We start from the raw sequence: 25,890 nt of genomic DNA, 5'->3' as shown, positions 1-25,890 counted from the left end.
CAGTAATTTATTTTTTTATTCTTATCTAGATGACCCTCGGGGCAAACATCAAAAAAAAATCCGAAGCAAAACCCAGAATTACCTTAATCTGTATGCTGTAGATGGGCTGCGGACTCTCTGTATCGCAAAAAGAGTAAGTAAATGAAGCCTTTTAGTTTGCTTTTAAGGAGAGTCTTGACAAAGATTACTGAAGGCACTTATTAATTTATTGTTCTTGATTCATAACTTCTTTTTCATTTTATTCAGTAAAGTATGAATGCCTCTACATCACATTGACTGTGCGCTCACATACTCTTAAATAGGTTCTCAGCAAAGAAGAGTATGCCTGTTGGTTAAAAACTCATTTAGAAGCAGAATCCTCTATTGAAAATCGTGAAGAACTTCTGTTTCAGTCTGCACTGCGGATAGAGAAGAATCTGCATCTCTTAGGTAATGAAATGAGAGCTGGACATGAAATTAAAATGTGATAAAATTTCTGGAAGCTTGGCTATGAAATCTGTTCTTTCCTTTAAATTGTTTCTGACAGTACAGAAATTGGCTTCTTTGGGACTTTATCATGGCTGTCATGTGAAGCATCACAAAGGAATGGGATATAATTAACATAGCAGACATACCCTGTATTCCTTGCTCCTGCCGTCATTTTATCACTAGTGAAATGAGTGGAGTATGCCAGGGATGAATTTGACATAATATCATAAATGGGAACTGCTGCTCTAAACAAGAGGAGGACTTGGCCCAAACTGTCTACAGAATTTCATTAGCTTAGTGCCGCTTCAACATGTCAGAGACTTCCATGACTCCAGGGACACCAGGGACATGCATAAAGCAAGGCTCATAAACTGCATTTGTGAGAGGCATCAACTCTCATACACATCACTCTCAGCACATGCACTCAGGGCCTGTGTGTTCTGTGGCAAGGGTTTGCAGTTAAAATCAGTGTATGTAAAAAGTATTGCTCGTACTCTTCTGAGCTGAGATGTTGAAAGATTCTAAAATGTATGTATAGTCACTATTACTCCATGCATCCAACTGCTTTCTCTGGCGAAGAAACTGGGACAGCCACAACACTGTCAAAGAAAACAATCTTCACTAATTGCCAACATGCCTATCTCTGGGAGACAGATCCACCTCACCCAACTTTTGGTCTATCTACTACAGATCTCTAAGGCTCGACATACAACCAATGGAGAGACAAAAAAAGAAAGTGCAGTTCATTTGATCTGTCTTAGATATCCACTTTAGGATTAGATGAATCATGCCTTGAAGTGTCTGGTTCTCTCTCCTGACTTAAAGGGGGGCATGAGTTGCCTAATTTGGACCACAGTAATCAATGCCAATCAGGCATTGGAATGGGCTGCTCAGGCTTTGGAATGGGCTGCCCAGGGAAGTGGTGGATTCTCCGTCCCTGGAGGTTTTTAAGATACGACTGGATGTGGCACTTAGTGCCATGGTCTAGCAACCATGGTGGTAGTGGATCAGGGGTTGGACTTAACGATCTCAGAGGTCCCTTCCAACCCAGCTGATTCTATGATTCTATGAAAAAGATTCCACCATGGTTGTACCTGTTGGCTCTGGCTGCACTCTAGGGTGAAAAAAAAAAAAAAAGTGAAATTGAGCTGCCAGAAAAACAAGTGAGCTCTAGCCAGTAGTAAACTATCAGCTCAGTCATTCCCCAAGAACCTCATACTGTGGTTTGTATCTTGCAATGATCAGTTATGATTAGGTTGTGGGAATAAGAAGTAAGTCTGGAAAAGGAATATATTTTCCTTTGTTTGGATAATAGCTTTCCCAACATTGCCCTAAGAATGTGTTTTCACGTAAATGACTGGTGGACTTCTATTGTTAATTGGTTTTTTTTTTCAAGGAACAACCACAGGAATAATAAATAGCTGAGAAAAGTTTATTTTGTTTTTCCTGTTGTTCCAGGTAGTTTGCATGTCTGTCACCTCCTCACTCTCTAGTAGCTAGGCTTGCATTTCCTCACATTGAAATCTCTCTGACACTCACTGGAGCACTGATGTATCAGTGGTTACACTGAGCTTGGTCCTGAGTGGCTTTTTGCCGCTCTTCATATATATGAAAATCTTGTCTCCGTCAATCGATTTATGTAAGTGTAAAAAAGAGACCCAATCTCTTATAAACAGGTGAAAAGATACAGTGAAAGCATGAAAAAGACACATTTTACTTTCTCATCATGGGCAACAGATTTATGATTTATTTTCTGCTATATCTCATTTGGCCACTAGTGTCTTTCTGCAAGAGCAAAGAGCAGCAACAAGGCAGGAAAAGGTTTATGTCTGCAGCCTAATGTGCTGCTGCGAAGGTGCAGTCCTGCTGTCATTCCCCTTCAAAAGGGAGAAATCTCTAGTGACGCAGCCTCTTCTCTCTGAGAAGAACTGAAATATCTCTGAGAACCAATGCCTTCTCTAGCAACATCCAGAAGAAATGGTGAAGATAGCATAGAGCATAGAGACAATAAGCCTTGTGAACCTCTGGGACTAGAAGTGGCATCAGGTTGCTTTTGAAGTTTTGAATTCTAGGTTTGCTGACTCTTGATGCAAGGGTTTACCCCTGCTACTTTCCTCTCCTCTTTCTCAATAGCCCCAAAAAGTTGCCCAAATCTTGCAACCATTGGTAATTTAGCTGTTTTCCAATAAAAATGACTGCTGGTTGTTTTGGTTTTGTTTTGTTATTTTATATTCAAGCTTACAATTTCAGGGGAACTGGGGAACCCTAAGTGTTTCTTAAGTGGAGAATATTTCACTTTCTTTATATGCTTAGGTGCCACTGGCATTGAAGACCGTTTACAGGATGGTGTTCCAGAAACCATTGCAAACTTGCGCAAAGCTGGGTTGCAGATTTGGGTTCTTACTGGAGACAAGCAAGAAACAGCTGTTAATATCGCATATGCCTGCAAGCTACTAGATCACGATGAAGAAATCATCACTTTGAATGCTGAATCACCAGTAAGCAGATCCAATATACAAGTTTACCAGTGAGCTAGTTTTGCCTTATTTTCAATTTGTACAACTAAAAATTTGATGGCTTTTTTTCCTTTCCCTCTTTTTTTTTTTCTTCTTTTCCTGCTTCGTCCATAATTTTCAGGTAGGACACGTCTTTGAATACTTTTCAGTGAATCATGCTTCTAAATCATAGTCTCATGTATCATAAATTTACTGAAGATATGTAACTTTGTATAGTGAATTCCACCATGAGTGAAAATATGCCATAGCAGCATAAATACCTGTCTTTGGTATGCATTCTCAAAACATTTCTAGTTTTGTTTATTGGTACTAATGAGTCTAAAAGGCCTGTTATTAAACACATGCTGAGGAAAAAAGCAGTTGATAACCTCTTGAAAATTTGTGCTTTATTTTTTGCCACTGATATTTAGTATTTAGATAACTCAGTCATTCATGTTTTCTCAGGTGGCTTTTTCTCTGGAGATAGAAGCAATACTTAAATCTCGATGCTAACTCTGAGAGGCAGAAAACCACATCTACAGTAATGCCTTGCTTCCTAATATACCTTTTCTAATCCTTCTGAATTACTGATCTTTTCTGTACTCAACTTGTTGCAAGCAGACAGTCACAAATTGGTAACTGATACAGTCTAACATACAAGGAACCAGACTGATAGTGCTATAGTCCTTAAATGAGGTGATAAAGTTGGACTACAGATCAGCAGAGGAGAGGTAGGCCATCAGTATCCAGCTCCAATTTCTTTCAAAAAGGAAGAAAAGATAACAGCATTTGCCGTTCTTGAGTTATCAACTGAACTGGTAAATTAATTTTCCATGTTTTTTTCTTTTTAGTCATACTTTGCTGTAAGACCAATAGCATTTCTTCTAAATGTTCATATATTCTCAATAACATCTTTTAGTCAAGTATGGCTAGGAGAGAGAATTAAGCTTAAATAACCTTTAATTGGCCTTTAACAATGCATAACACTTTGATCTGAGTTGTGGGCGTATACATAATGGTGTTCATCACCATACTTAACTTAGTACCAATTATATATCATTACCCAGCAATGTTATTCTGAGAAGGAGCTAAAAGAAATAAGTTTAACATACAATACTGCATGTTAAAGAAGAATTAGATTTTAAGCCTTTCTACTCCTTATTGTTGTCATAACTTCTGCAAGAATTGTGTTTGGAGCAAATAGAAAAGAAAATTTTTAGAAATTAAAACTTTAGCAGCACAGCAAATAGAACACATTCCCCATATTCATTATGCCTGATCATGCAGCAAACAGAAGCCTTTGAATACATGTTCCTTTCTCTCAAGCGTATTTATTTTGAATTTTTTTTTCAGGAGACATGTGCTGTCTTGCTGGAACAGTGTCTGCAATGCGTAGAGTCTAAATTTTCAAACAACACAATAGACGAAGCTACTGGAAACATGACTGTTGGGTTCACCCCTCTCTATCCACCCTCTGCCTCTGTGCTTTCCAGCTTGGGCCTAGTGATTGATGGAAGGACTCTAGCTTATGCCCTGGAACCTACGCTAGAAGATAAATTTCTTGCACTAGCCAAGCGATGCCGTTCAGTACTGTGTTGTCGCTCTACCCCACTCCAAAAGAGCATGGTAGTGAAACTAGTCAGAGACAAACTCAAAGCAATGACCTTGGCAATAGGTAAATACCTCAGTTTAAACTAGCCTGTCTTGAGAGTTTTGATTTTTTTGACTTGCAGTAGGACCCTTCCAGCTTCCTCACAAGTGAAACAGCCTTCCAGTTTTGTCTGAAAACATGTTAGACAGCTCTAACATATTTATTCTAACTTATTTAATGAAAACCAAGATAAAACTCCGAAGTAGTATTTGGGATTTCATCCTACAGAAGTTAGGTAATCAGAACCCAGGTATGCTATGAGATTTTGACATGTCTGAACACAGCTGTGAAGATCTGGGTTAGCTGATGCTGTGCAAAGCACCATTTTGCAGTCACTGTATTGCACAGAAAAAATGCTATGCTCAGTACTGTTTTGTCCAGTCATGCTTAAACTCAAGGTTCTGGGTTTTTTGTTCACGAATCAGCCATACAGCACAGGGTATGACTTGGCCTTGTTAGTACAGAGAGTGGATTTACGACTGACATGATTGCCAACACCTACCCTTCTTCCCAGCTAATCACTCAATTGGCGAAGGGGGAGTCAGCCTGTCTTAAATTTGACAGGGTCTTCCATGTTTCCATGATTTTTACACAAGAAAAGTCAACCAGCTCTTCTTTCCCTATCTGAAATTTAGGCACTTGTTGCATTAGAAGATATGATTGCAGCATGTTTTGTAACAAACACACTTGCTTTCATCTACCTGTATTGATTAGTCATAGCAGGAACACATGTGGGTTGGACCAGCCCATGAGTAACCCTAAGTACATATAATAATTGCCAGACTCGTGTCACACCCTCATCACCAAACATGTGCTGATTATCATAATCCTCATGCTTAATGTATTATATCTTGCTCAATTATGCCTCCCTCCTACTGAATTTATATCTGTGGCTGACTGTGGACATAACCATTTGCATATGTTGTAAAAAACGTCTGGCTCCTTTACTTGAATTATCCAGAATGCTTAAAAACACTAGTGGAGACTGGGCAGCCGGTATTTTCATTCTTTCTGAGCATCTTGAGCCTAAGGAATTGAGCACAAGCTCCTGTTCTGGCTTAAAAGCCTAGCAGTATGCATCTCTCCTTTTAACCAACATGAGCTAACTCGGGGCTGTGTCACACAGTCACAAAGACATCGGCTTTGTCAGGCGATCGGATACCGCTCTTATATGTGCCAACAACAGGGAAACTGTGGGGAGAAGTGATGTACACCTCAGCCACTGAATAGGGTCTCATTTTCCACTAGTACATCAGTTGTAAGTTTAAGAGGTTCAGAATAGATACATGTCTCATTCTGGTATCCTTTCTATGGCACCTATCACTTGTGGTATCATGAGTGGAAGCAGAGCAAGGAGTGGTAACTGTGCAACCATTCCAATTAAATCTACCAGTTATAGTAGATTTAATGGTAGATCTTGGACTGTAAACTCTAGTCTCTTGACTTTTTCTTTCATTCATCTACTTTTAATTTTTTTTTTATTTATTTTTACTGTGTAGACATCCTCATTGGCTTTAGACCTCCTTGCACATATAATTCTTAGTCATACCTGATTGCAGGCAGACAGTTAATCAGGAAGCAGAAGTATTGAGAAGCTCATTCTCAACCTTCCACTGTTTTACTATTGATGCAGTTCAGGCCCAATACTTGAACTAAAAAGAGACAGATTCGGTTTATTTTTACTTTTCTATGATAAAAAGATCTACAAAGATCACAATGTCTTGGAAACTTTGCCCTTTGAACCTTATATTCCAAAGATATATCCTTTTCTACCCCACATCTCCCTTAATAAAGCCACCCAACACTTAGTACGCACTCCCTTTTTCTCTACTCAACCGTGAGTAACAACTCAGTAACAACTGTTTTTCCTTTGCTTTGTTGCTGCTAAGTGTTTCTGGTCTACTAGTGACAACAAAACTGTATTTTGTCATCTTTAGGTGATGGTGCTAATGATGTCAGCATGATTCAAGTGGCAGATGTTGGTGTGGGGATCTCTGGTCAAGAAGGCATGCAGGTAATGTTGCTCGTTCAGTGGAAGGCACTCCTATGAAGGGATGAAACAGGCACTTCCCACAGGTCAGATTGATCAAGCTGCCTCTGGGATAGTCAGTACAAATAAAGGAGAAGGAGCAAGTTGTGCTGAGGAGTGCCAGTTGTGTTTCATAAGGGTGCTTTCAGCTTAGGTTTGAGCTTGTGCTTGTTCTCAGATCTGTGGTGAGTTTGAACACACTGTCTCAGAAAATTCAACTTACCGGATCCCTCTAAGCAATATGATTAAAGAAATAATTAGCTAAATACTATTTTAAAGGAGGAAAAAAGCTCAGCTATGCATTATTTAGGAAATAAAGGTTCATCTTATTCTGGCTTTTGTTCTCCTCTCTCCTATATTGCTTGGGTATACTTCTTCTGTGGAGTGCCTGCACACGACAGTACAACTCATGCAGCTTATTTGCATTTGTGGTGGTGGCCCTTAGCCCAGCCACCCACACATCTCACTCCCTCAGCCTATTCAGACAGCAAAACAGTGAAGAAAGAGGTAATTGCAGCACTTTGCAGAAACACTGCTCCCTACACATTATACCAAGAGTTGGTTTTCTCCACATTTCCTGTCACAGGGAACAGCAGGATAAGGGGACTTGCCTTGTAGTCTTCTGGATGCATTCTGCCCCTGATTAATGTATTTACCACTGAATAAGAGGCACTTCTCTCATCCCCAGAAGAGAGGATATGTATGTATGGAATGTATTATCTATTACCTCGGCCGCCTCTACTGCTAGTGCAGTTCAGTTGCCACATTAGTACCAGACATGGCAGTAAGATACAGAGAATGAGGAAGATACCTCATTTCCACAACCTACCCTGTATTTGGGCAGACTGATTGCATGAGAAAATAGAGTAGTTGAGTATATATCAAAGAGCTCTTCAGAGAAAGTGGGAAGTGTTTCCATCCTGAGGACCTGAGCAGATGAGCATGCTCCTTAACTTAGTTACCAGTGGGTGGTTCTCTGACCCACATTGCATTTTTTGCAATGTTGGCTGGATGTTTTGCTCCAAAGAGAAGAGAGGCCTCCTTCCCACGGTGCACACATTGGCTATGGAATTTTATTCCATGGAACTGCGTTAATGCTATAATTTATTTATTTGGATCAACACACAAACTTATGAAACAAAAATTTAAGTGAGCTATGAACTTGGGTGTCAACTTATGCATTTTCTGGCGTGCAGATCACCAGAAGATAGGACAGTACACTGGAGAAAAGTCAGTAGAGATTTTTCTTATTTATTCATGCACTCTTTCAATGTGTATGAATCCTTGAATCCTCTCTTGGCCATTCTTGAAGCCTGGATACTAGGGAAGATAGGATTCAGCCTGACCCAGCATAGCACTTACACTTGTTCTCCTTCTTCTGATCATCCAGTGAGTTCAATCAAAGTAATCTCGAGGGCCAATAAAAGGCCATCAGTGCACTTCAAACAGACAGTTTTCAGGGATGTAATCTGTTAAGAATGGTTCTCCAAACATGTTAGCAGCTGTAACTTAGACTCAAAAAAACCCTACTGTAAAAATATTTAGATACTCATTGTACATATGGCATCCCAGCCATAGACCTTGTGAGTCTGACTTTGATGGCTGGAGAGAGCAGGAGAAAAGGAATTCTTGGACTAAGCTGATGCCAGGTGTATTTGTTGTTCTTCAGCCTTCATCAGGCTCTGAGAGTTCTGCATGACTTCTGCAGTATCACTCTGCAGGCAGTGCAAATTCCAGAGAGCCCAGAGAAGACTGGTTTTGTGGGGCCCCACCATGCCTATCAGTTAAAAAAGTCTCCCCCAAACTCCTTGGTCTTATCATCTCTTACCAGCTCTTGCCACCTATGTATTCAGATAATTTTTTTTGCTAATGCAAATATATAGTGCTTGTAGCATTTTTTTGACTCCTCTCCCCTTTATGCCACTTTCAGTTGAGCTCATGCACTTACAACAACCAGTCCTCAAATGCCCCTGGCCTTTGCAGTTATTCAGATCTGAAAGCTATTTTCTCATTAACTCATTAAACTATCTGGTTTTTTCTAAATGAAAGTTAACAGAGTGGAAAATGTTTATAGATCCCTTCCTTTTCTGCCAGGTTCTAAGGAATCATGCAGAACTCTACTATAAACAACTGTCAGATTCGTACACACGCAGGTACTCAGAAGGCGTTGAGCATTGAGATGTCCAAAACAGTAATACTGTCTGATTCATTTTCCTTCCACATTCTATGGAAGCATGTGGAGCATGATTCACTTTTTCCTGTGAAAAAGCTGGAAGAAAAAAATAAAATGTGAAAATCGAGGGGATATTTTGAGACTAAGTAAACATGCAAATGTAATTGGATAACACTATCTTCCTTACTGTGTTCCTCACTGTAATAAAAATGGACTAAAAAAGAAAAAGATCCTGACACTTCTCACAGTGTGCTGTGAAGTACTATGTTAGAAGCACAAACGAAGCTAACGGGTTTGTTTTGACATTGGAATAGGCTGAGATGGTGTGGAGGACAAGGAAGCAGACATAGCATAGCTCTGTTCTTCTCAGACTGCAAGATAGCTGTATGTCTGCAAGACAAATCAGACTTCTGTGCTGGGTGGTTATAACAAGTGTGTCTCAGTACCTGAGAAATCCTAGAATGTGTCAACATATTAAAAAATGTCTCAGTGCTTATATACATCTACTTCTTAAATTGCAATGCATTCTTATGCCTTCTCTTGCATACTGTTTTAAAGTTTATTTTAATAGCTTATACAAGCACTTACTTGGGAAAATGGAGCCCTTATGATGATTTTCCAAGAAAGGGAATTAGGAAAACTTAAAAGGAAAGACATCTCATTTAAAAATACAGTCAAAATATACCCAGCAGAGTGTGAGGAAGATATTGCCCCTTTGGAGGTTTTCACCTTTCCTCATGTTTTTGCCGAATTGTGAAAAGAAAGATGATACCAAAATAGGAAATGAAATGTAAAACAATATTAAATGAAATCTTACTGTGATCCTAGGGCTAAGGAAAATCATGAAATAGCTGTGATAACACAAGAAGGTCTCATCTAGATGTACAGTACCCTGAAATTTAGTCAGAATTAGAGAGAAACTGGGTGATTCATTTTGTCAGTGTGATCTGACAGTCTGCACAGTCCCCTGGTAGTCTCATCTAGTGTATTTTTTTTCATATACAGTTATAGAAAACGTGCAATTTTAAAAATCCCTCAAAATCCTGATATCTCAGGACAGCCCAGTAAACTTCATAAACCAGCATAGCAAATGTAATTAAAACTAATCTTTTTATTGTTTTGTCTTTTAATGTCCAGTAATTATGATGCAACCACTTAACTGTACTTTTCCATTTTATTCTTTGGAAATTCATTTTGCCCTGTAAGCATGCTGTAGTTTTCACAGAGAAAGATGTTACAGCCACCAAGATGTTCACACATAGACCCCAAGCCTTCATGCTCAGGCAACTGCCATTGCCAGCCTTTCTCCCACCTCTCGCCTTTTGCTGTTGCTTTTCACCATCTGGAATGTAGACTGTAATCTCCTTTGGGCGACGACCAGGTCACATCGCATGTTCTGCCAAGCTGCTGGGTTTGCTCACGGGTATTTCAAATCAAAGGAGCAATAGCTGCCTTTCATGTGCGCTGTAATGGATTTCATTCCTCATGAGTACAGTTTCTATTGACTGTATGAGTCGAGAAGATGACTAAATTCATTGTTGTTGTTGAAAGTGACGCTTTACAATAAGGATTCCAACTTTTCTTTCATTTAAGGCGGTGATGGCAAGTGACTTTGCAATCCCAAGGTTCAGGCATTTGGAGAAGCTTTTGCTTGTTCATGGCCACTGGTGTTATTCTCGACTCGCCAACATGGTGCTGTATTTCTTCTACAAAAATGCAGTAAGTGTTTGACTTGGAACCTTTGTAGCACCACATGTTTCCAGGGTTTATTTTGTGCTAAGTGAGCATTAGGTCAGCCTTAAAATGGTTTATAAATAAGCTGCAAAGAAATTTGCAAAGTTGAAAGACAGCTGGCTGCCATTTGCAGAAATACAGGACCCACTCCATAACAGCTACAGTGTGCTGCTGAATGTGCAAATTAGGTAACAGAAATAACAAGCACTGCTTCAGAGAAGTTTCTTTATAAAATAGTTTTGCAGAATTTAGTTGGCTAGATACAGGACTCTGTAATGCCAAAGCCACCAGCATTGGTCCAAAGTAGTGGTTGAGTGTGTTTTCTCTTTCTGACCATATCTCATCATTGCTTATGAATCGCTGTACATGTTCCCTAGTGACTTGAGATAATTTGAGTCCTTTCTGTGTCTCAGATGCAGAAACTGGGAAGTTGTTTTCCTGATTTATCTTACACCCAACTAAGCAAAAGAGTGCATTAGCAAGGAAGCACACCATGGTAAAGAGCAGACAATGGGTCTGTATTTCCTCCCTGGTGTATGAAACAGGAGTGAATCCAGTACTGGGCATTGAGCCACTGGCAGCTCAACTCCTTCACCTCAACAAAGGCCCTCTGCATTGATCTTGAAGTACAAAGATGATTGATTGAAAACTGCCTAACAAGACAACTAAGAACTCCACCAGCTGGGTGGCAGTCACTGACAGGCACATAGATTTGCTCACTTACAACAGCTGCAGATCACCTTGGGAGCAAGGCATATGAAGAAGCAGGAAAAAGAGGAGAACTAGACCGCTCACACCTCTGTTTGCTCCAGAGGGCAATATATGAACTGTGTGCAGGAGGCTGGATTTTATCCTCAGTATCAGAAAAAAAAAAAAAAGTAGTTTTCAGTTTTGTAAAAGTTGCTTTCCAGTTTTAATCTAATCCTCAGTTTTTATCAGGAGAAAACTATAATTTGCTCAAAATTTTGAACATCACAGGACTACCTAAGGGTGTTAAAGAATTAATAAAGCATCTTTGTGTTAAAACAAGCGTGTTAGAATGCCTTCTGTGGTCAGACTAGAGACTGCATGCAAATGTCCTTCCAGACACAGAAGAAAGAAGGGACTTTGTGGTCTGAGGTGCTGCCTGAGTCAGAACTAGCAAGCAGATTCAAGTAATGCTGCACTGAGTGGAGAGACACCAGTTGAAGTACAGCAGTGAAATATGTGCCGATGTTCAAAGGCCTGAATTTTAAGGCTTGATCCTGAATGATGCCGAACATCTGTACTCCCACCCCCAGTGCTGAATATTTCAAGATACCAATTGACAGTATCAAATCTGAACTTCCAAGAAGTGTATGCATAGCCATCTTATATCAAAATAATAGCTAAAAAAACCCAGAAGTAAAAAACATAAGACATTCCAGCAATAAGCAGTCAGAGATGCCGCTTACACATCTACATTTTTGTTCAGTTTTTTAAAATCTTCCATTTTCTTTGGTACAACTCTCCTTGATTACAAGTATTATTTTTTATGCCAGTTTTAGTAAGACATTTTCAGACGCTCCGGCCTCAAGGCTAGAAAATAACTGAGGAAATCTCTTTGTGTTGGCTCTGTTTTGACACCCTTTAGAGCTTTCTGAGAAATACTTGTTGCTACTGACTCTGAAGCTGTAATTGGGTATCCAGACATGAATATGTCTGACACAGTGCCTGCCCTGAAGGAAAGATTATTATAAAAGGAAATGTAGGAGCACCTGATCCTTTTGCAAGGAGACTATTCTGGATGATTCTCCACAGAGACTTGAGATAGCTACACTGCAAATATTCTGCAAGTTTTCTGTTTCTTCAAGTGTGTTTTTCACCATTTGCTCATACTATGAAATTCTCCATTCTCCACTAGAACCTGCTTAACTCAAAGTTTAAACTCCACATTGCTGCAAAAGCCATTTGGAAACTTCAATGACTTATACAAAAAGGTGTTTGGATTGGTGGAGATGATAAAAATGCAAGTAAAATATAAACTAAAACATAGAATTACTAGAAATATATGAGCTTGATGAAAAGGGATTTCATGTAAACAAAATTCTACTTCCACAAGCATGCACATCTTCCTCTTTAGACATTATCTCTGCAAGACAGCACTGAACATTTTTTGACACCCTCCTCATTCACTGAGAGATTCTGTCTGGGACCGCATTTGTAAAACAGTCTCATCTGGCAGGGAAAGAGAGGAAACCTTTTTTATTTAAAATCTTTATCTAAATTTGTTTTGTCTTATTCAAGGGGGTAATACACAGAAGCAAAAGAGAACATGTTATCTGAAATTGAATTAAACACTTGTTTATTACAAAATAAAATTTCAGGGGAAAAAAGTCTGATTTAAGCTTGGCTACTGAAATTTCATTTGTTTGTACAGCTTTCTTCAGCAGTACTGCTGAGACCCATACTAGAGGTGCTAGTAAAATTTTCAGCTGACTGTATTTTAATCAAACTACCCATTTTTGTCAGAATCAAACTGTTTCCAAGAGAGGTTACTATTAGCAAGGCTCTAGAGAGAAAATTTCTTAGTTCCTGGATTAGGTGCATTTTCTTTTATTTTAAATGAGTGAGAGAAAGGTATCTAAATTTATGTATTTATTGCAATTTCTTTTTGAGAAATAACGCAAGGAATTTTGTTTGGTTTTGGGTGTGGAAAGGAAATAATTTTCTAAATATGTTCAATTTTGGAATGAAATTGCCATGTCCCACCCAACTGTACTGAAGCTTTGGTAACTCAGTTTGGGCCAGAGGAAGATATTTTTCTTGAAAGGTATTTACAGAAACATTTCTAGAGATGATCCTTAAAAAAATACTACCATTTAACTTTTAATAGGTTAATTTATAGTATGGGCTCACAAACAGTGAGATGTATGTTGCCGCTGATATACAAGCCACTTCAATGTAGTATGCAAACATTACCTGAGCACATGTCTACTATATATATACACACAAATATATATATATGTTTATGTACTGCAGGACTGACCTTCTTACGGTGTGGCAATTTCACTTCACAAGATAGGCTTACTTTCTTTGCAGCAGTTTTCACTGACTAAGCAGACCATAGACATTTTTTCCTCCTATGTTTAAATTTCACCCACATTTTGGCGCACAGATAGAACAGATCTATATTTTCCTCAGTATATCTAAAATTCATGAAGGGTTAATGTTCTCCAGCTGGCTGAAAGCTTTTTGAGAACAGAATGCAAAAAGAGGAGGAAGTGAAAGTGAAAGGAAGGGTCATGTCATTTCCCTTCTTCATGGTTAAAATGAGGAAAACCCTTGAGGAACAGTTTCCAACACTTTTCTAGTTGCCTTTCGTTTAGTGTTAATCACTTTACAGAGAATAATAAAAATTGTAGTTTTAGGAGAACCAAGCCTGAGAGTTTATTTCCTTTTCTTGGAAGCTGCCTATCTTTTCCTAGGCCTCAAATCCTCCGTCAACAGGTGAGGTTAGCACCTCTCCTGAACCCTAAAACCTTCAAGATTCTTCATGCTGAAGAGAGTATAGGAGAAATCAGTTGTGTGGTTTGTTTCTTTTTGGGTGATTCCAGCCCAACTACATGAACCATCCCCCTGCAACTGTGTATGCAGCTGATTTCTTTATAGAGCCGAAGAGTAAGAGAGACAGAAATCTTTACAGCACTGCTAATTTGCTGAATGTCGAAATACAGAGACAGAATAGTTAAGACAATTTTTCTAGACCTTACAGTTTAGTCTTCCTTGCTGCTGCTGGTCTTGTGTTGGCCTTGTTAAAAAGCTTTTCATTTATCTATTGTAGACCAGAAAAGCCTCCCAAAACATCTCAACCCAGCAGAGGATATTATTATGGAAATGTTTGTTCTTATAATAGTCATGTGAGTGCTATGACATCAATATTCATATACCTAGAGGTCAGTGGTGGTTGGGAGAGCTTTTTACAGTTAGTTAAATTGCACCTCAGCATTTCACTTGAACCGAAAGTTAATTTTATGTGAAGTCATCCCTGATGCCTGAGATCTGAGGTTCCAGCAGCACAAAGGCTTGCAGGCATGCCAAATGTTTGCAGCTTAGCTAAGATGTCCATACATCAGGAAGGGAGTTAGACTAGGTATCCTCAGAAGGATTGTTCATAAGTTTAGCATTCATAGATAAGTCCTTGCAGAAACTGAAATTGGAATCATTTCAGAACACAATGGGATGATGATCCTCCTTAGCTTGTTGTATTTACAGCATTATTCATTTTGTTTCAGATGTTTGTGGCCCTTCTCTTCTGGTACCAGTTCTACTGTGGGTTCTCTGGCTCATCAATGATTGACCAGTGGTATCTCATCTTCTTTAATTTACTCTTCTCTTCTCTTCCACAACTCATCACTGGTGTTCTGGATAAGGATGTGCCCGCTGAAGTGTTAATTGCTGTACCTCAGCTTTATAAAAGTGGACAGAATATGGAGGTAAAAACTTCTTGCTTATTGTAATTTCTTTACTGAACATCTTTAGTTTCAACTGAAAACCAACCCTGGTCCCAAAGGGTAGATGACTGATAAAAACAGTCTGAGAAGTCAGTATTATTATTTTGTGATATTTCCTATCTGAGTCAAAATGTCAAAAGTACGTCTAAACAAAAAACGAAACCAAAACATAAACAAACCCACCCCCCTTCCAACAAATGAACAAAAAACCCCCAACCAGCTATATTTTTAATATGTGACAAGAGAGAAGGCTTGGATGCTTTAAGTCAGTCTAAGCTGAACACCTCCCAGACTCACAAATAACCATAAAGGTAAAACAGATTGCACTTTGCAGCCTAGTGCTTTCGCAGAATAACCTCAAAGTACTTACTCAAAACTTCAGGCCCCAGCCCATTACAAACAGTCTGAAGAGAAAGATGGCTTTGGGAGTAAGCATGGTCAATAGACTTAGTCTCTGAGGGAGGTAGTCACCAGCAGATGACAGATTCAGCTGAAATATCTGTTGAAAACACCTCATCCTCACCTGCTTGAATTGTACAATGAAAACAGAAGGAATTCCAGGAGGGATTCAAGCCAAACCATTTCTGGTAATTACAGGTACAGTGTACTGTGGGAAATCTTGTTCCTTGGCAAAACTATCCATACAGAGACATTCCTTCCAAGGAAAAGCCTTCTTAAAAGTGTCTGACATTGTGTCTTCTGAGAGGAGACAGTGAGTGTTTTTTACCTCTAAGTGTACACCTGCATTTGGTACCCCACACATGTAGTGGCATTGCTAGACACCGTCCTGAAAACATGAAAAGAGCATTTTAGTGTAACTTATTTTTAGTCTGTTAGTCCAAGTTCTGTCTTTTTCATCTGTTGTTTCCCATTTTCTGTATTTCTTCTGTTCCAGTGCATTGCACTTTAAAAATCTGTAATATTAATACCTTCCTTTCTTGCATATTTTTAAGGTGATAGAAATCTTATAATGGCTTAAGCTTGTTGGGAGATTGTGTCTATCTTCAGTTGGCAAACTGAGAACTGTCCCAGGTTCACAGTACAATTATTTCTCATAGACAAGCCCAGAGATCACTCTAAGTTTTTTTGTAATCTATTGGTCATATTCTTTGCATAATTAACTAAAAAGGCATTTTAAAAACTTAAAAATCCTGCTTCAGGTAGGATCTCTTTCAAAAAACTATCACCAATTCGAAGCCTATAGAATTACAGAATAATTTAAATGGCTCTGGAGGCCATCTGATCCAGACCCCTGATCAAAACAGCTTCAAACCTAGATGAAGTTTCTCCAGTCTTTAACTAGTCTAGTTTTGAATGTCTCCAACAGTGGTAATTCCATAAGCCCTCTGAGCAACCTGATGCAGTAATTAACTACCTGTTAGTTCAGTAAGCCAAATATCACCATAATTTTTTCCAAGCATCTTTCAATTCCCATTTTTAGGCTGCACTGATATTCTCCATAAAGGGAAGGAGCCCTGATGAACCTCGTGGTTTGAGATGTAGACTATATCCCAAAATTAAATAAAACTTTTGCCATTTACAGACTATTTTTTCTTACATCTGGGTACTTTATATGACCATCCATACCTCTGCAATTGTATAGTTCTTTAAACCAAAATGTTAGTTTAATATTGTTTTTAGCAAGCAATTTTCTACACATGCATAGAGATATATGTATGTATGTTTTATGTACATATTTGTAACATGTCATACATTGATGCATGAATTACCACTAAAGCTTGACGTTGTGGATCTTCTTCTCTAAGTATATGTGAATTTTCTGGTTTCTCTTTTGTGAATAAATACTCTGTGCTTGTGTGTATGTGATGTAGAAGCCATTTATTCATGTTCTTAAAACTCTCAGAGCTCCTCCTGAAATCAGCGGTCTAACTGTAGTGCATAAAGTTGGGCACATTCATAAATGTTTCCTGGCCTGAGCATCAATTTACACCCTCTGCCAGGAAAAAAAAAATAAAGAAAAGAGGCAAGTGACTTTTATCCCAGAACAGAGTGACTTGCAGGTAGACTCTTCAGGCTTCATCCCCCAGGTTAGCTGAGTGATTGGCGAAGTTTTGAAGGTATTTGCCCAAGCCCTTAAAACTGCCCATTGAAATATACCCCTCAAAATAACTGTCCTGGCAAATAGCATTTTCATTATGATCTGATTTTCTTTTTTTTTTTTAATGGCACAGGAGTACCAACCACACATGTTTTGGATGAACATGATTGATGCTATGTACCAAAGTCTGGTTTGCTTCTTCATTCCCTATTTTGTAAGTGTTTGGTTTAAGCCTTTCTATTTTAAGTATTTTGAGGAGAACTGGCAATACAGCTTAGGCTAAGTTCTGTCTCCTTTCTCACAGACTTACTATGATTCGGAGGTGGACATCTTCTCCTGGGGAACTCCCATCACCACAATAGCTCTTTTCACCATCATACTGCATTTGGCTATTGAAACCAAAACTTGGGTAAGGTACCCACAGCCTACACTGAAACTCACTGGCATGTACATAATTCTTCTCTTAGTACTATCTTTAAAAAACAGAAGATTGTTGTTTCTTTCCCTCAGCGTATTCTATTTTTAGTAAGCATTTTAAACAAACATGAAAAAGGTTTTAAACTGTGATCTGCAAACAGCTTTGTAGAGTTTTATCTATAATAAGAATTTTTAAGTATACAAGGTTCTAAACTCTTTGCTGTGCATGGATTTGACTCCAGAAATTAAGTTTTAATTAAGAGTCACAGCGTATTTCTCAGAATATAAAGATTCATTATACTTTTGTTGTTGGTTTTTTTTGTTTTGATCTAGACTTTTCTCCACTGGTCATCTTGCATCTTTAGTATCATTTTATTTTTCTTTGTGGCTCTGGTTTACAATGCTTCCTGCCCAGTCTGCCATCCTCCATCCAATCCCTACTGGACTATGGAAAGGCTGATGGGAGACCCTATATTCTATTTCACTTGCATTATATCACCAGTCGTTGCATTGCTGCCCAGGTATTGTATCTTCTCTCATATCTTTTCTCATATATGAAGGCACTTTATGCATGTGATTGGGAGGGCAAGAAACATTTCTTTTTCCACTCCGTCTCTTTCGTTTTGCGTAACCAGCCAAATCAGTTTTTTTCAGCAGCTGATTTTATGAAGTCAGGTTGTCTAACCTATTCTGTGCTCCTGACCACAAGAAAAGACCACAGCTCATGGCCATAGACCACAGGATCAGGATAATTATAGACTGTTGGTTGAACTTCCTGGCCATGCAGAGATTTGCTACCCTGTGAGGTTTTCTGTGATGCTTCTGGATTCAATCCATCCTCACATAAAGTGCACAGTACAGAATTTCTGATAGCATGTTGTAGACCTACTTGTCTATTTGTAGGTGTAGGAGGCTGATCCCCATTGCCTTTGATTCCTCACTGGGAAGGATGAAAGACTGTGTGTAATCACAAGATGGATCACTGGCTAAAGACATAGATTTATTACTCTGCTTGTTATTAATCAAAATATTAGCATAGCACTCAGAGCTTTCCATCTGCAAGCTTGCTTGTGTCAAGTATAAGAAAAGCATATAGAACATTCTTATTTTTCTGTTGTACTTTTGTCTTGAATATTTTCTCTTAATAACATATTGGGTATTTCCTTCTTTCATTTCTTTTCATATGCACATTCTCCTCTTGCAGATTCCTGTACAGAACCCTTCAGGGAACACTATTCCCAACCCAGCTTCAGCTTGGACGCCAGTTGAGTAAACTGGCCCCAGAGATTCGCACCCAACTTCTGACTAAGTTGAATGTAAAGGAAACGATACATCAGACACAACCCTTTGCAGACAGTTTCTCACCAAGCCTTGGCTCAAATGCTAGTGATTGTTATAAGGCTAATAACCAAAGCACACCTTTGCCAACATCTCCTCAAACAAGCGAGTCACTTTTCCAAGAGCAAACAAAGGCAGAACATAAAACAGATCAGACTGTGGCTGTCTCTCCCCACGGTGCTGTATTGTATGGGGAAAACAAGCTCCCCTCATCAGCAAGTAGTCTGGAAAGGTGCATGGGATTTCATGAAGTTAGATGCAGCAATTCAGAGGTGGAGTCGTTGCCTGTGGCAACAACATTCCCATGGAGCTCAGCAGTCGACCAAGCAGACTTCAGTTTGTTGAAGTGGATCACATCAACTCCACTGTTCAGTCACATCGGGACTGTTTTACAGGCGTCGTCAAGCAGTTTACAAAATGAAACACAGGACAGTATGTGTGTGCTTGGCTCTTCTCTGCATGTGGACTTCAAAGGCTTAAAAGAACAGAGCTCAAATAACTTGCAGGACAAAATGAAAGGAACCCCAACTGATCACTGTAAAAATGACAATTCCGAGACCACCTTTTTATGATGTGGGCCGTAAATATATTTATATATTTTCTATTTGCACACATTTATAGTGAGATTACTCTATTTGTTTCCAAAGGTGAAACAGAAGATCAAAGGTACAGAATGATTATTTAAGAATGTTTAAATACAGTATATTGAAATAAGAGCTATAAATATGAAAAGAAACACTTGAAAGTTCCATATATTGTTTTATTTTTTCATCTCATTTTGTAAGGAAATGCCATCTCCTTATTTTTCAGATGCTTCTCTTTTATTCTGACACATACTGTAAAAGCAAAGGATCTATCTACCATATTCAAAAGGATTAGATTCAGCAACAATTATTGATATCATTAGAGGCCATTTAGTAATTAAGGAGGAAAACCATGATAATAAAGAGTTACTGTATTCCATCCATCATTTGCTTGCCAGGGTGTTTTGTCACTGAAGCAACCCATTAAGCAAAGCTATGGAATTATTGTACACCTCTCTGTAAATGTTAACAGTATCTTACCAACGCATTAATAATACTGGTATTTTATAAATGACACCATGTTCTGATATTGCAGCCATAGTATTTTATGTGTCATGATAAAACAATAAATAAATAAGCATCCATATTGCAAAATGACTTCCCAGTCTTGTGTTAATTGTTAGTCAGCCCTTCACTTGGAGTAGGTAGCATTTGGCTGGGCATAGCCTTGCATCAGGCTGTTCAACTTCCAACAAAAAGCTGCTGCTTGTTTATGAGGGAGGATTTGGTGGCAAAGAACTGGTATATTGTGTCTGCTGTAGCATTTGAGGTGGGAAACCTGTGATCTGTGCTGGAGCACTACCATGAGTAGGCTGCTGTTGCTTAAGAGGTCTGTCCTGCTTGCTGCTGGGGTGGAGGACTGGCAGGGTGGAATTTTGTTAGGCACCTTCGCTGTTGTTTCAGCCAGGTTAAATCAAGTCCTTGGGGATGGTGAACTGGAATGACCAGCTGCAAGGGTGCAGTGCTATGCAGAGTATTTGATCCTGGTCTAAAGCAGGCTAGCTCCAGTCCCAAAAGCAGGGAGCTGCTTTCTGAGCTTACGCCTGAGCCGTTGCTTGTGAATCACAAACTGCCACTGGTACGTGGGTGTGCAGCTGCACTGTGCCAGCCCGGTGGATCCTGGGGGGTTTAGCCTTGGAAAGCTGGTTGGTTCTTTCATACCTGGTCACCATGACTGTGTATGAAGCAGCTGCTGCACTTCTTTTCCTCATCACAGGTTTTTGGATGGCCTTTGCCTTGCTTGCCATCGGTTGTGTAAGGCCAGAACTTGTTCATGATATACTCTGTGCCTGGCAACCTGCCTCCCATGTGGATTGCCTCAGCATGGTAAGACACGGTGCCTACCATCTGTCACTTGCTAATCCACTCAGGATCTTTTTCTTCTAAGGATTTATACACTGGCCTCTTTCCCAAAGGCTGAATTGATAATATGATACTGTAAAATGCCAATGCAAGGGAGAGATGAAAGCAATGTAAATAAGAGCAGTCAGTCTGTAAATGTGTTACCCTGATGAAACATGACACATCCACACGTAGCTAAACTGCATTTTGGGATTAGAATTGACTAGAGACAGGGCAAAGACACTAAGGGACTCGCTATTGCAGTCTCCTGTGAATAGCTTTTAGCACATGATTGAGTTGAAAAAAATGAATGTGAAGCAGAACCTCTTCCTTTTATCCTTGAGTTAAAGAGGAACATGGGTTTACGTGTGTAGATTTTAGCGGAGGAAGGCACACCTATCGACTGATTTGTTACTGACTGAAAACTCTTGACGTTGCTCTGCTTTATATTAATTGTGATAAAAATGGGACAGTTAGTGGGCACATGGTTTCCACAAAGGTAGGTGGGCAGATGCCAACACAAGCCAGGAGCCTCTGGGGTGTCAGTGTTGACACACACCCTCCAGTCACTGGGAAGGGAACCTGCAGGACTCAGCTCAGCTGTAGACCGCCTTTGCAAAGGTCTCTAGTCGGGTGAGGTAGGCCCAGACATCTCTACTTGCTCTACCAGCCTTCTCAGTCTTGATAGGAATTCTGTTGGGATGACTTTGTAGGTAATTTTTTGCAAGGTTGGTTGGCTGTATTTAACACAGACTGTGCAAAGATTGCCATTGTAAATAACTTATCTGTGTGGAGCTTCAGTGTCTTTTAATGTCAGAGGGGAAATTGAATGCCACTTTGAAATGTGTAAATATTGCCATCTGGTTAGAAACCTTCATCTGCTTGTAAAACAGGATATCACAGAAGGACACAGTATCCAATATGACGTGGGCAGAATTCATAGGTTTGCAGGGTGTTAAATTCAGTCATAGCAGGAGCTTACCAGGGATGTCACATGTGTGTGCCCTCTATCAGTTACTGCAGCAGCCCCAACAACCTGGTGAGGCTCTCTCGAGCTTTTTGACTCCTCTGCATCTTTCCACAAGCAGGGTTGGTGTCCCACAGGCCTTCTTGGGACTTGCCTCGTGCTGGCAGCAGAAAGGCCTGGAGCATCACTGGGCTTTTGCTCAGAGCTCTATGTCATTATATTCTTTTCAAAAAGAACCTAAATTCCTCTCTGGTCATGCCTTTGTGATACAAAATTCAGTTTAGTTGTTGTGCTTTCAATGTTTCAAAGACTATTTGTGTAGGTAAGGCATAAAAGGGTTCCTTTGGGACTGCGAGGTGTTCCTGCATTGCCGGCTAGATCTGTTAAGTTGCCACTGTGAGTGTAAAAGTTGTACATCTGCCTCATATATTTAGGGAAACTGTAGATCTAGAACCTCAGCTGCTACAACCACCATAGCCCCTCTAATGTCTGCAAGTTGACTTACCCCAGCTGGGAATCAGGCCTCAATAATTGGTTTATTTTGTTGCAAAATAATTAAAAAAATGTCCTTAAAAGCATATTTTGAAATGCCTAAGGTGTAAATATTCCCTTCATACTAAAAGATAAAATATCTTTATTATGGCAGCAATCCTTAAAAAATGTATGAATTTAATCTTAAATAAACTAAGTAATCCTGCTGACCTTAATGGAGAAGTGGCCTCAGCAGGGTTGCTTGTGTGCCTACAGATAAATAGGAAAATGTGCCACACTGAGGCCAACATGTGCCAAATCTAAACAGTGAGTTACCTAGAGGCACAGAACTAAGTCAGTAGGATGTCAGGAAGCAAGTTGAATCCATTTTCTTTTGGGAGACACATTGTAAAATCATATATTTATATATATGTAATTTAAACCACAATTTTGAGGGGGAAAAAACCAAACAGATTTCACATTTTGAAAGAAAATATTAAGCAAACTAATTATTTACATTTTAAATCAGTTCTCTCTTCAGCTGCCAGAAGACAAACACATCAAAGCATACTTGCTGGGCTTTAGTGCTTGTCAACATTTTGAAGCTGCGATTAATATTTGAAACATTTTAGCTAAATAAATACTAATTGCCTTTTGAAGCTGTATACATTTATTTTAATAAAATAGCAGTAAAGTTTTAAAGTTATTCCTGTTGGTGCAGTAGAGCAGTTGTTATATCAGGCAAAACAAAGCTTTAAATTTGTGAGGCCAATCCACAAAAAGCATGCAGCTATTTATTAAAAGATTCCACAAGGCAATTAAAACAATACCTGTGTTTGGTCTTTTACCAACAACAGCCCCCTGTACACTGTTTCAAATATTTTCAGTGAACTCAGCAAGCACTTCTACATCTGCTCGACGTTGCTGGCTGAAGTAGTCCAGATGAAATTGATGACTGAGAAGAAGCGACTTGTGAATTAAGCATCACAGTGTTCCATATTTCTTACTCTTATTTATGTGAACCAACTTCTTGGCGATTTAACCATTTTAAAATTTCTTCTGGATATGTTTTACAAACAGTCAGAACTCTTCTATCAGGTTGGCACTCTAATCTCAGAAATCATATCTCCCACATATACCAGGGCACTAGAACAGGGCACATAAATGTCAAAACAGGAGCAAAACAATGCACCAATATGTTTCTCAAGATTTTCCAGCTATACATCACTGCTCTGGGTGCCCAGACAGTCATGAACCTGCTTGCCACCCTCCTGCATAGGCTGGGGAACCACAGCCCTACTCCCTGGTTAAAATTTCCTCAGACCCTTTCAAATTATTCAAAGAGAGACTGCTCTTGCTTCTATTATATAACTTCCTCAACTACCTTGCACAGAAGCTTGAGTTGTCATTTATTCACACCCAATTCACTGCCAAGGGCAGCAGTCCATGCTTGCTCCCAGTACATTTCCTGAAGGCTCTACCACTTAATCAGTAAGTACTGCTTTGTTATGCCTTGAGCCACCTTTCTAGTGTCATGATCACTTTTTGCTCTACTCCAGGCTTATACATCCTAAACATTATAGGCTGACCACCTGATCCACATACAGCAGATAGGTCGGATTTGAGGTTTATCCATTAAAGTTGCTTTATGAAAGGGTTTTGCACAAATACTGATTTCAGTATGTGGAGATGTTCAACTTAAACTGTCAGAAGTGCATGTGGTTGAATCATCTGGGATTGACAATTCATAAAACAAACATAAAATCTGCATCAAAATTTGAACTAAATAAATGAATTTTTAAAAGCCTCTTGTTTTTGCAGCAGTTAGTTTTTGATTCAGACTGATCTGTGTCTTGGGCATTGTTCAGTCCAGCATTAAATTCAGCACTGTGCTTTTGTAACAGTGCAAATGGCAGTTCCAGAAAATGATTCTGATACAAGCCACGAGCTGTGATGGAGCAGTAGCAAGTATATGCCAAAGACACTGCAGAACCTTCTAGAGAAAGGGTCATGGAGATGTAGCAAAGTGGAGAAGGAAAGGCACTGTTGGATGCTATTCATAAGTCCCAAGGCTGTTGGAGAGATGAGGGGATCTTCAGAGTTTTCCAGCCACGTTGGTTTTGCCTTTGCGAAGGTTCTGCACATCTTCCTTTCTGCCTGCTGGTGGACTTTACTCCATGGGGCTTAAATTTCACTAGAGCTGCACCACAAGCAAATTTGATATGTTACTTGCAGCTGAGAATGGATAATGGGATTGGATGCCAAACTAATGATGACTCGTATGGAGGTAGGTTGGCACTTGCTTTGCAAACAGGAACATGCTGGCTGTGCCCTGGTCAGGAGCTTTCCCAAACCAGGGACCAGGGCAGGTCCCAGTACTAGTTCCAGTGTTCCTCCCTGTGCCAAAAACCAGGGCAGGAGCCAGAGCAGGGGGGACCCCAGTGCCCTCCCATTCACACAGGATGCAAGCAGCCCTCCACTGCTCACTAGGCTGAGACCACAAATGTGCTTGCGGTGTCCAGGACAACTTTGGGCTGCTAGTGACTGGGAAGAGAAGCAGCAGATAACATGGCAGGGAAACTATCTGCTCCATGAGGAATCTCCTGCATATTGCATAAACAACTCCTTGTTTCTATCCCATGCTAATATAAATCCTGAGCATTGGAAAGCCCCTGAGATGGCTGCATTTCTGGCAGTTAAAGACACGATGGGGAGTCCTCTGCTGCCGTCTGAAGGGGCCCCTTGAAGCACGTATACATGATGTTGCTGCACTGTAGGTACAAGCACCTTTTCCATTAGCAATAGCTCCAGTGGTCATCTCATGTGTCTCTCATGAGGGTTCTTAATGCTGAAGGAGACTGCATGATCACAGCCAATGTATCTTCAGTTGAAAAAAAAACAGCATAATGTTTTGCCCTGGCTTAAGAAGTTCAACAGGGAAAGATGTAGAAGTGTCTCTAGGTCTGGAAAGCCGTATCAAATTGAGTGTTTTCCAGCTGTCCTGGGCTGCGAAACCCTGTAGTGTATCACACATCCAGAGGGATCACTGGTACTTTGTGTGCTTCAAAATTTCCTGGAGTTTCCTATGGGAGTGGCCACCCCTAAATCTCAAAATATAGAATTAGAAGCAGTTGTTGAAAATGGTAACAGTGCCATGAAGAGTGTGCTTAATTTACATGGGAAAAGAGCAGTTAAAAGAACGGACTAACTTTTAAGAAAGGTTTTTCACACAGCTGCATGAGGAATTATCTCTATTTTGAACAGCAGCTTCCGTGTGTCTTTAAGTACAGCTTTTTGCTCTGTGCAGTAATGTCTCCCCGATACATGAAGTCCAGCACTACATAAATCCTTCCAAGAGGAGGTTTAGCATATTATAGCCAGGGCAGACAAAGACAGCCAGGTCCTGCAGCCAGCTCTGCTGGTGGAAGGACTTTGGTTGGGTCACCTATAATAGTCCTGTTTCAGCAGCCTATCTTGCATGCGCCTGCCTGTGATGTAGCCCTGTGCAAGGTATGACTAAAGAAGAACCTTCTTAAAAGGAGATTAAAGACACCAACATTTAGCTTGGTCATGGCTGTTGCTGCAGCATACCTGGAAATATACAATGCATGGAAATACACCATGCATGGAAATAGTCTCTTAGTGAACACAAAATGCTTTGAAGAGCCCTCTGAGAGACTGGAAAAGGTGT

General features: G+C 39.7%; 1 protein-coding gene across 1 annotated transcript in view; it reads left to right on the top strand.

Moving 5' to 3' along the window:
- ATP10A (ATPase phospholipid transporting 10A (putative)) overlaps window positions 1-20,014 on the top strand; it is a 114,141-nt gene extending 94,127 nt beyond the window's left edge. The window contains exons 11-21 of the mRNA XM_032680638.1: window positions 30-133; window positions 303-429; window positions 2,782-2,966; window positions 4,317-4,638; window positions 6,552-6,628; window positions 10,410-10,535; window positions 14,804-15,004; window positions 17,215-17,295; window positions 17,386-17,490; window positions 17,832-18,019; window positions 18,703-20,014. Coding sequence (XP_032536529.1) covers window positions 30-133; window positions 303-429; window positions 2,782-2,966; window positions 4,317-4,638; window positions 6,552-6,628; window positions 10,410-10,535; window positions 14,804-15,004; window positions 17,215-17,295; window positions 17,386-17,490; window positions 17,832-18,019; window positions 18,703-19,408 — 2,222 coding nt within the window. The 3' untranslated portion in view covers window positions 19,409-20,014. The remainder of the gene's footprint in view (window positions 1-29; window positions 134-302; window positions 430-2,781; window positions 2,967-4,316; window positions 4,639-6,551; window positions 6,629-10,409; window positions 10,536-14,803; window positions 15,005-17,214; window positions 17,296-17,385; window positions 17,491-17,831; window positions 18,020-18,702) is intronic.
- Window positions 20,015-25,890: the final 5,876 nt, after the last annotated feature.

The sequence above is a fragment of the Chiroxiphia lanceolata genome, chromosome 2, assembly GCF_009829145.1.
Source record: "Chiroxiphia lanceolata isolate bChiLan1 chromosome 2, bChiLan1.pri, whole genome shotgun sequence".
Taxonomy (NCBI): domain Eukaryota; kingdom Metazoa; phylum Chordata; class Aves; order Passeriformes; family Pipridae; genus Chiroxiphia; species Chiroxiphia lanceolata.
This window is presented reverse-complemented; position numbering and strand designations above follow the sequence as displayed.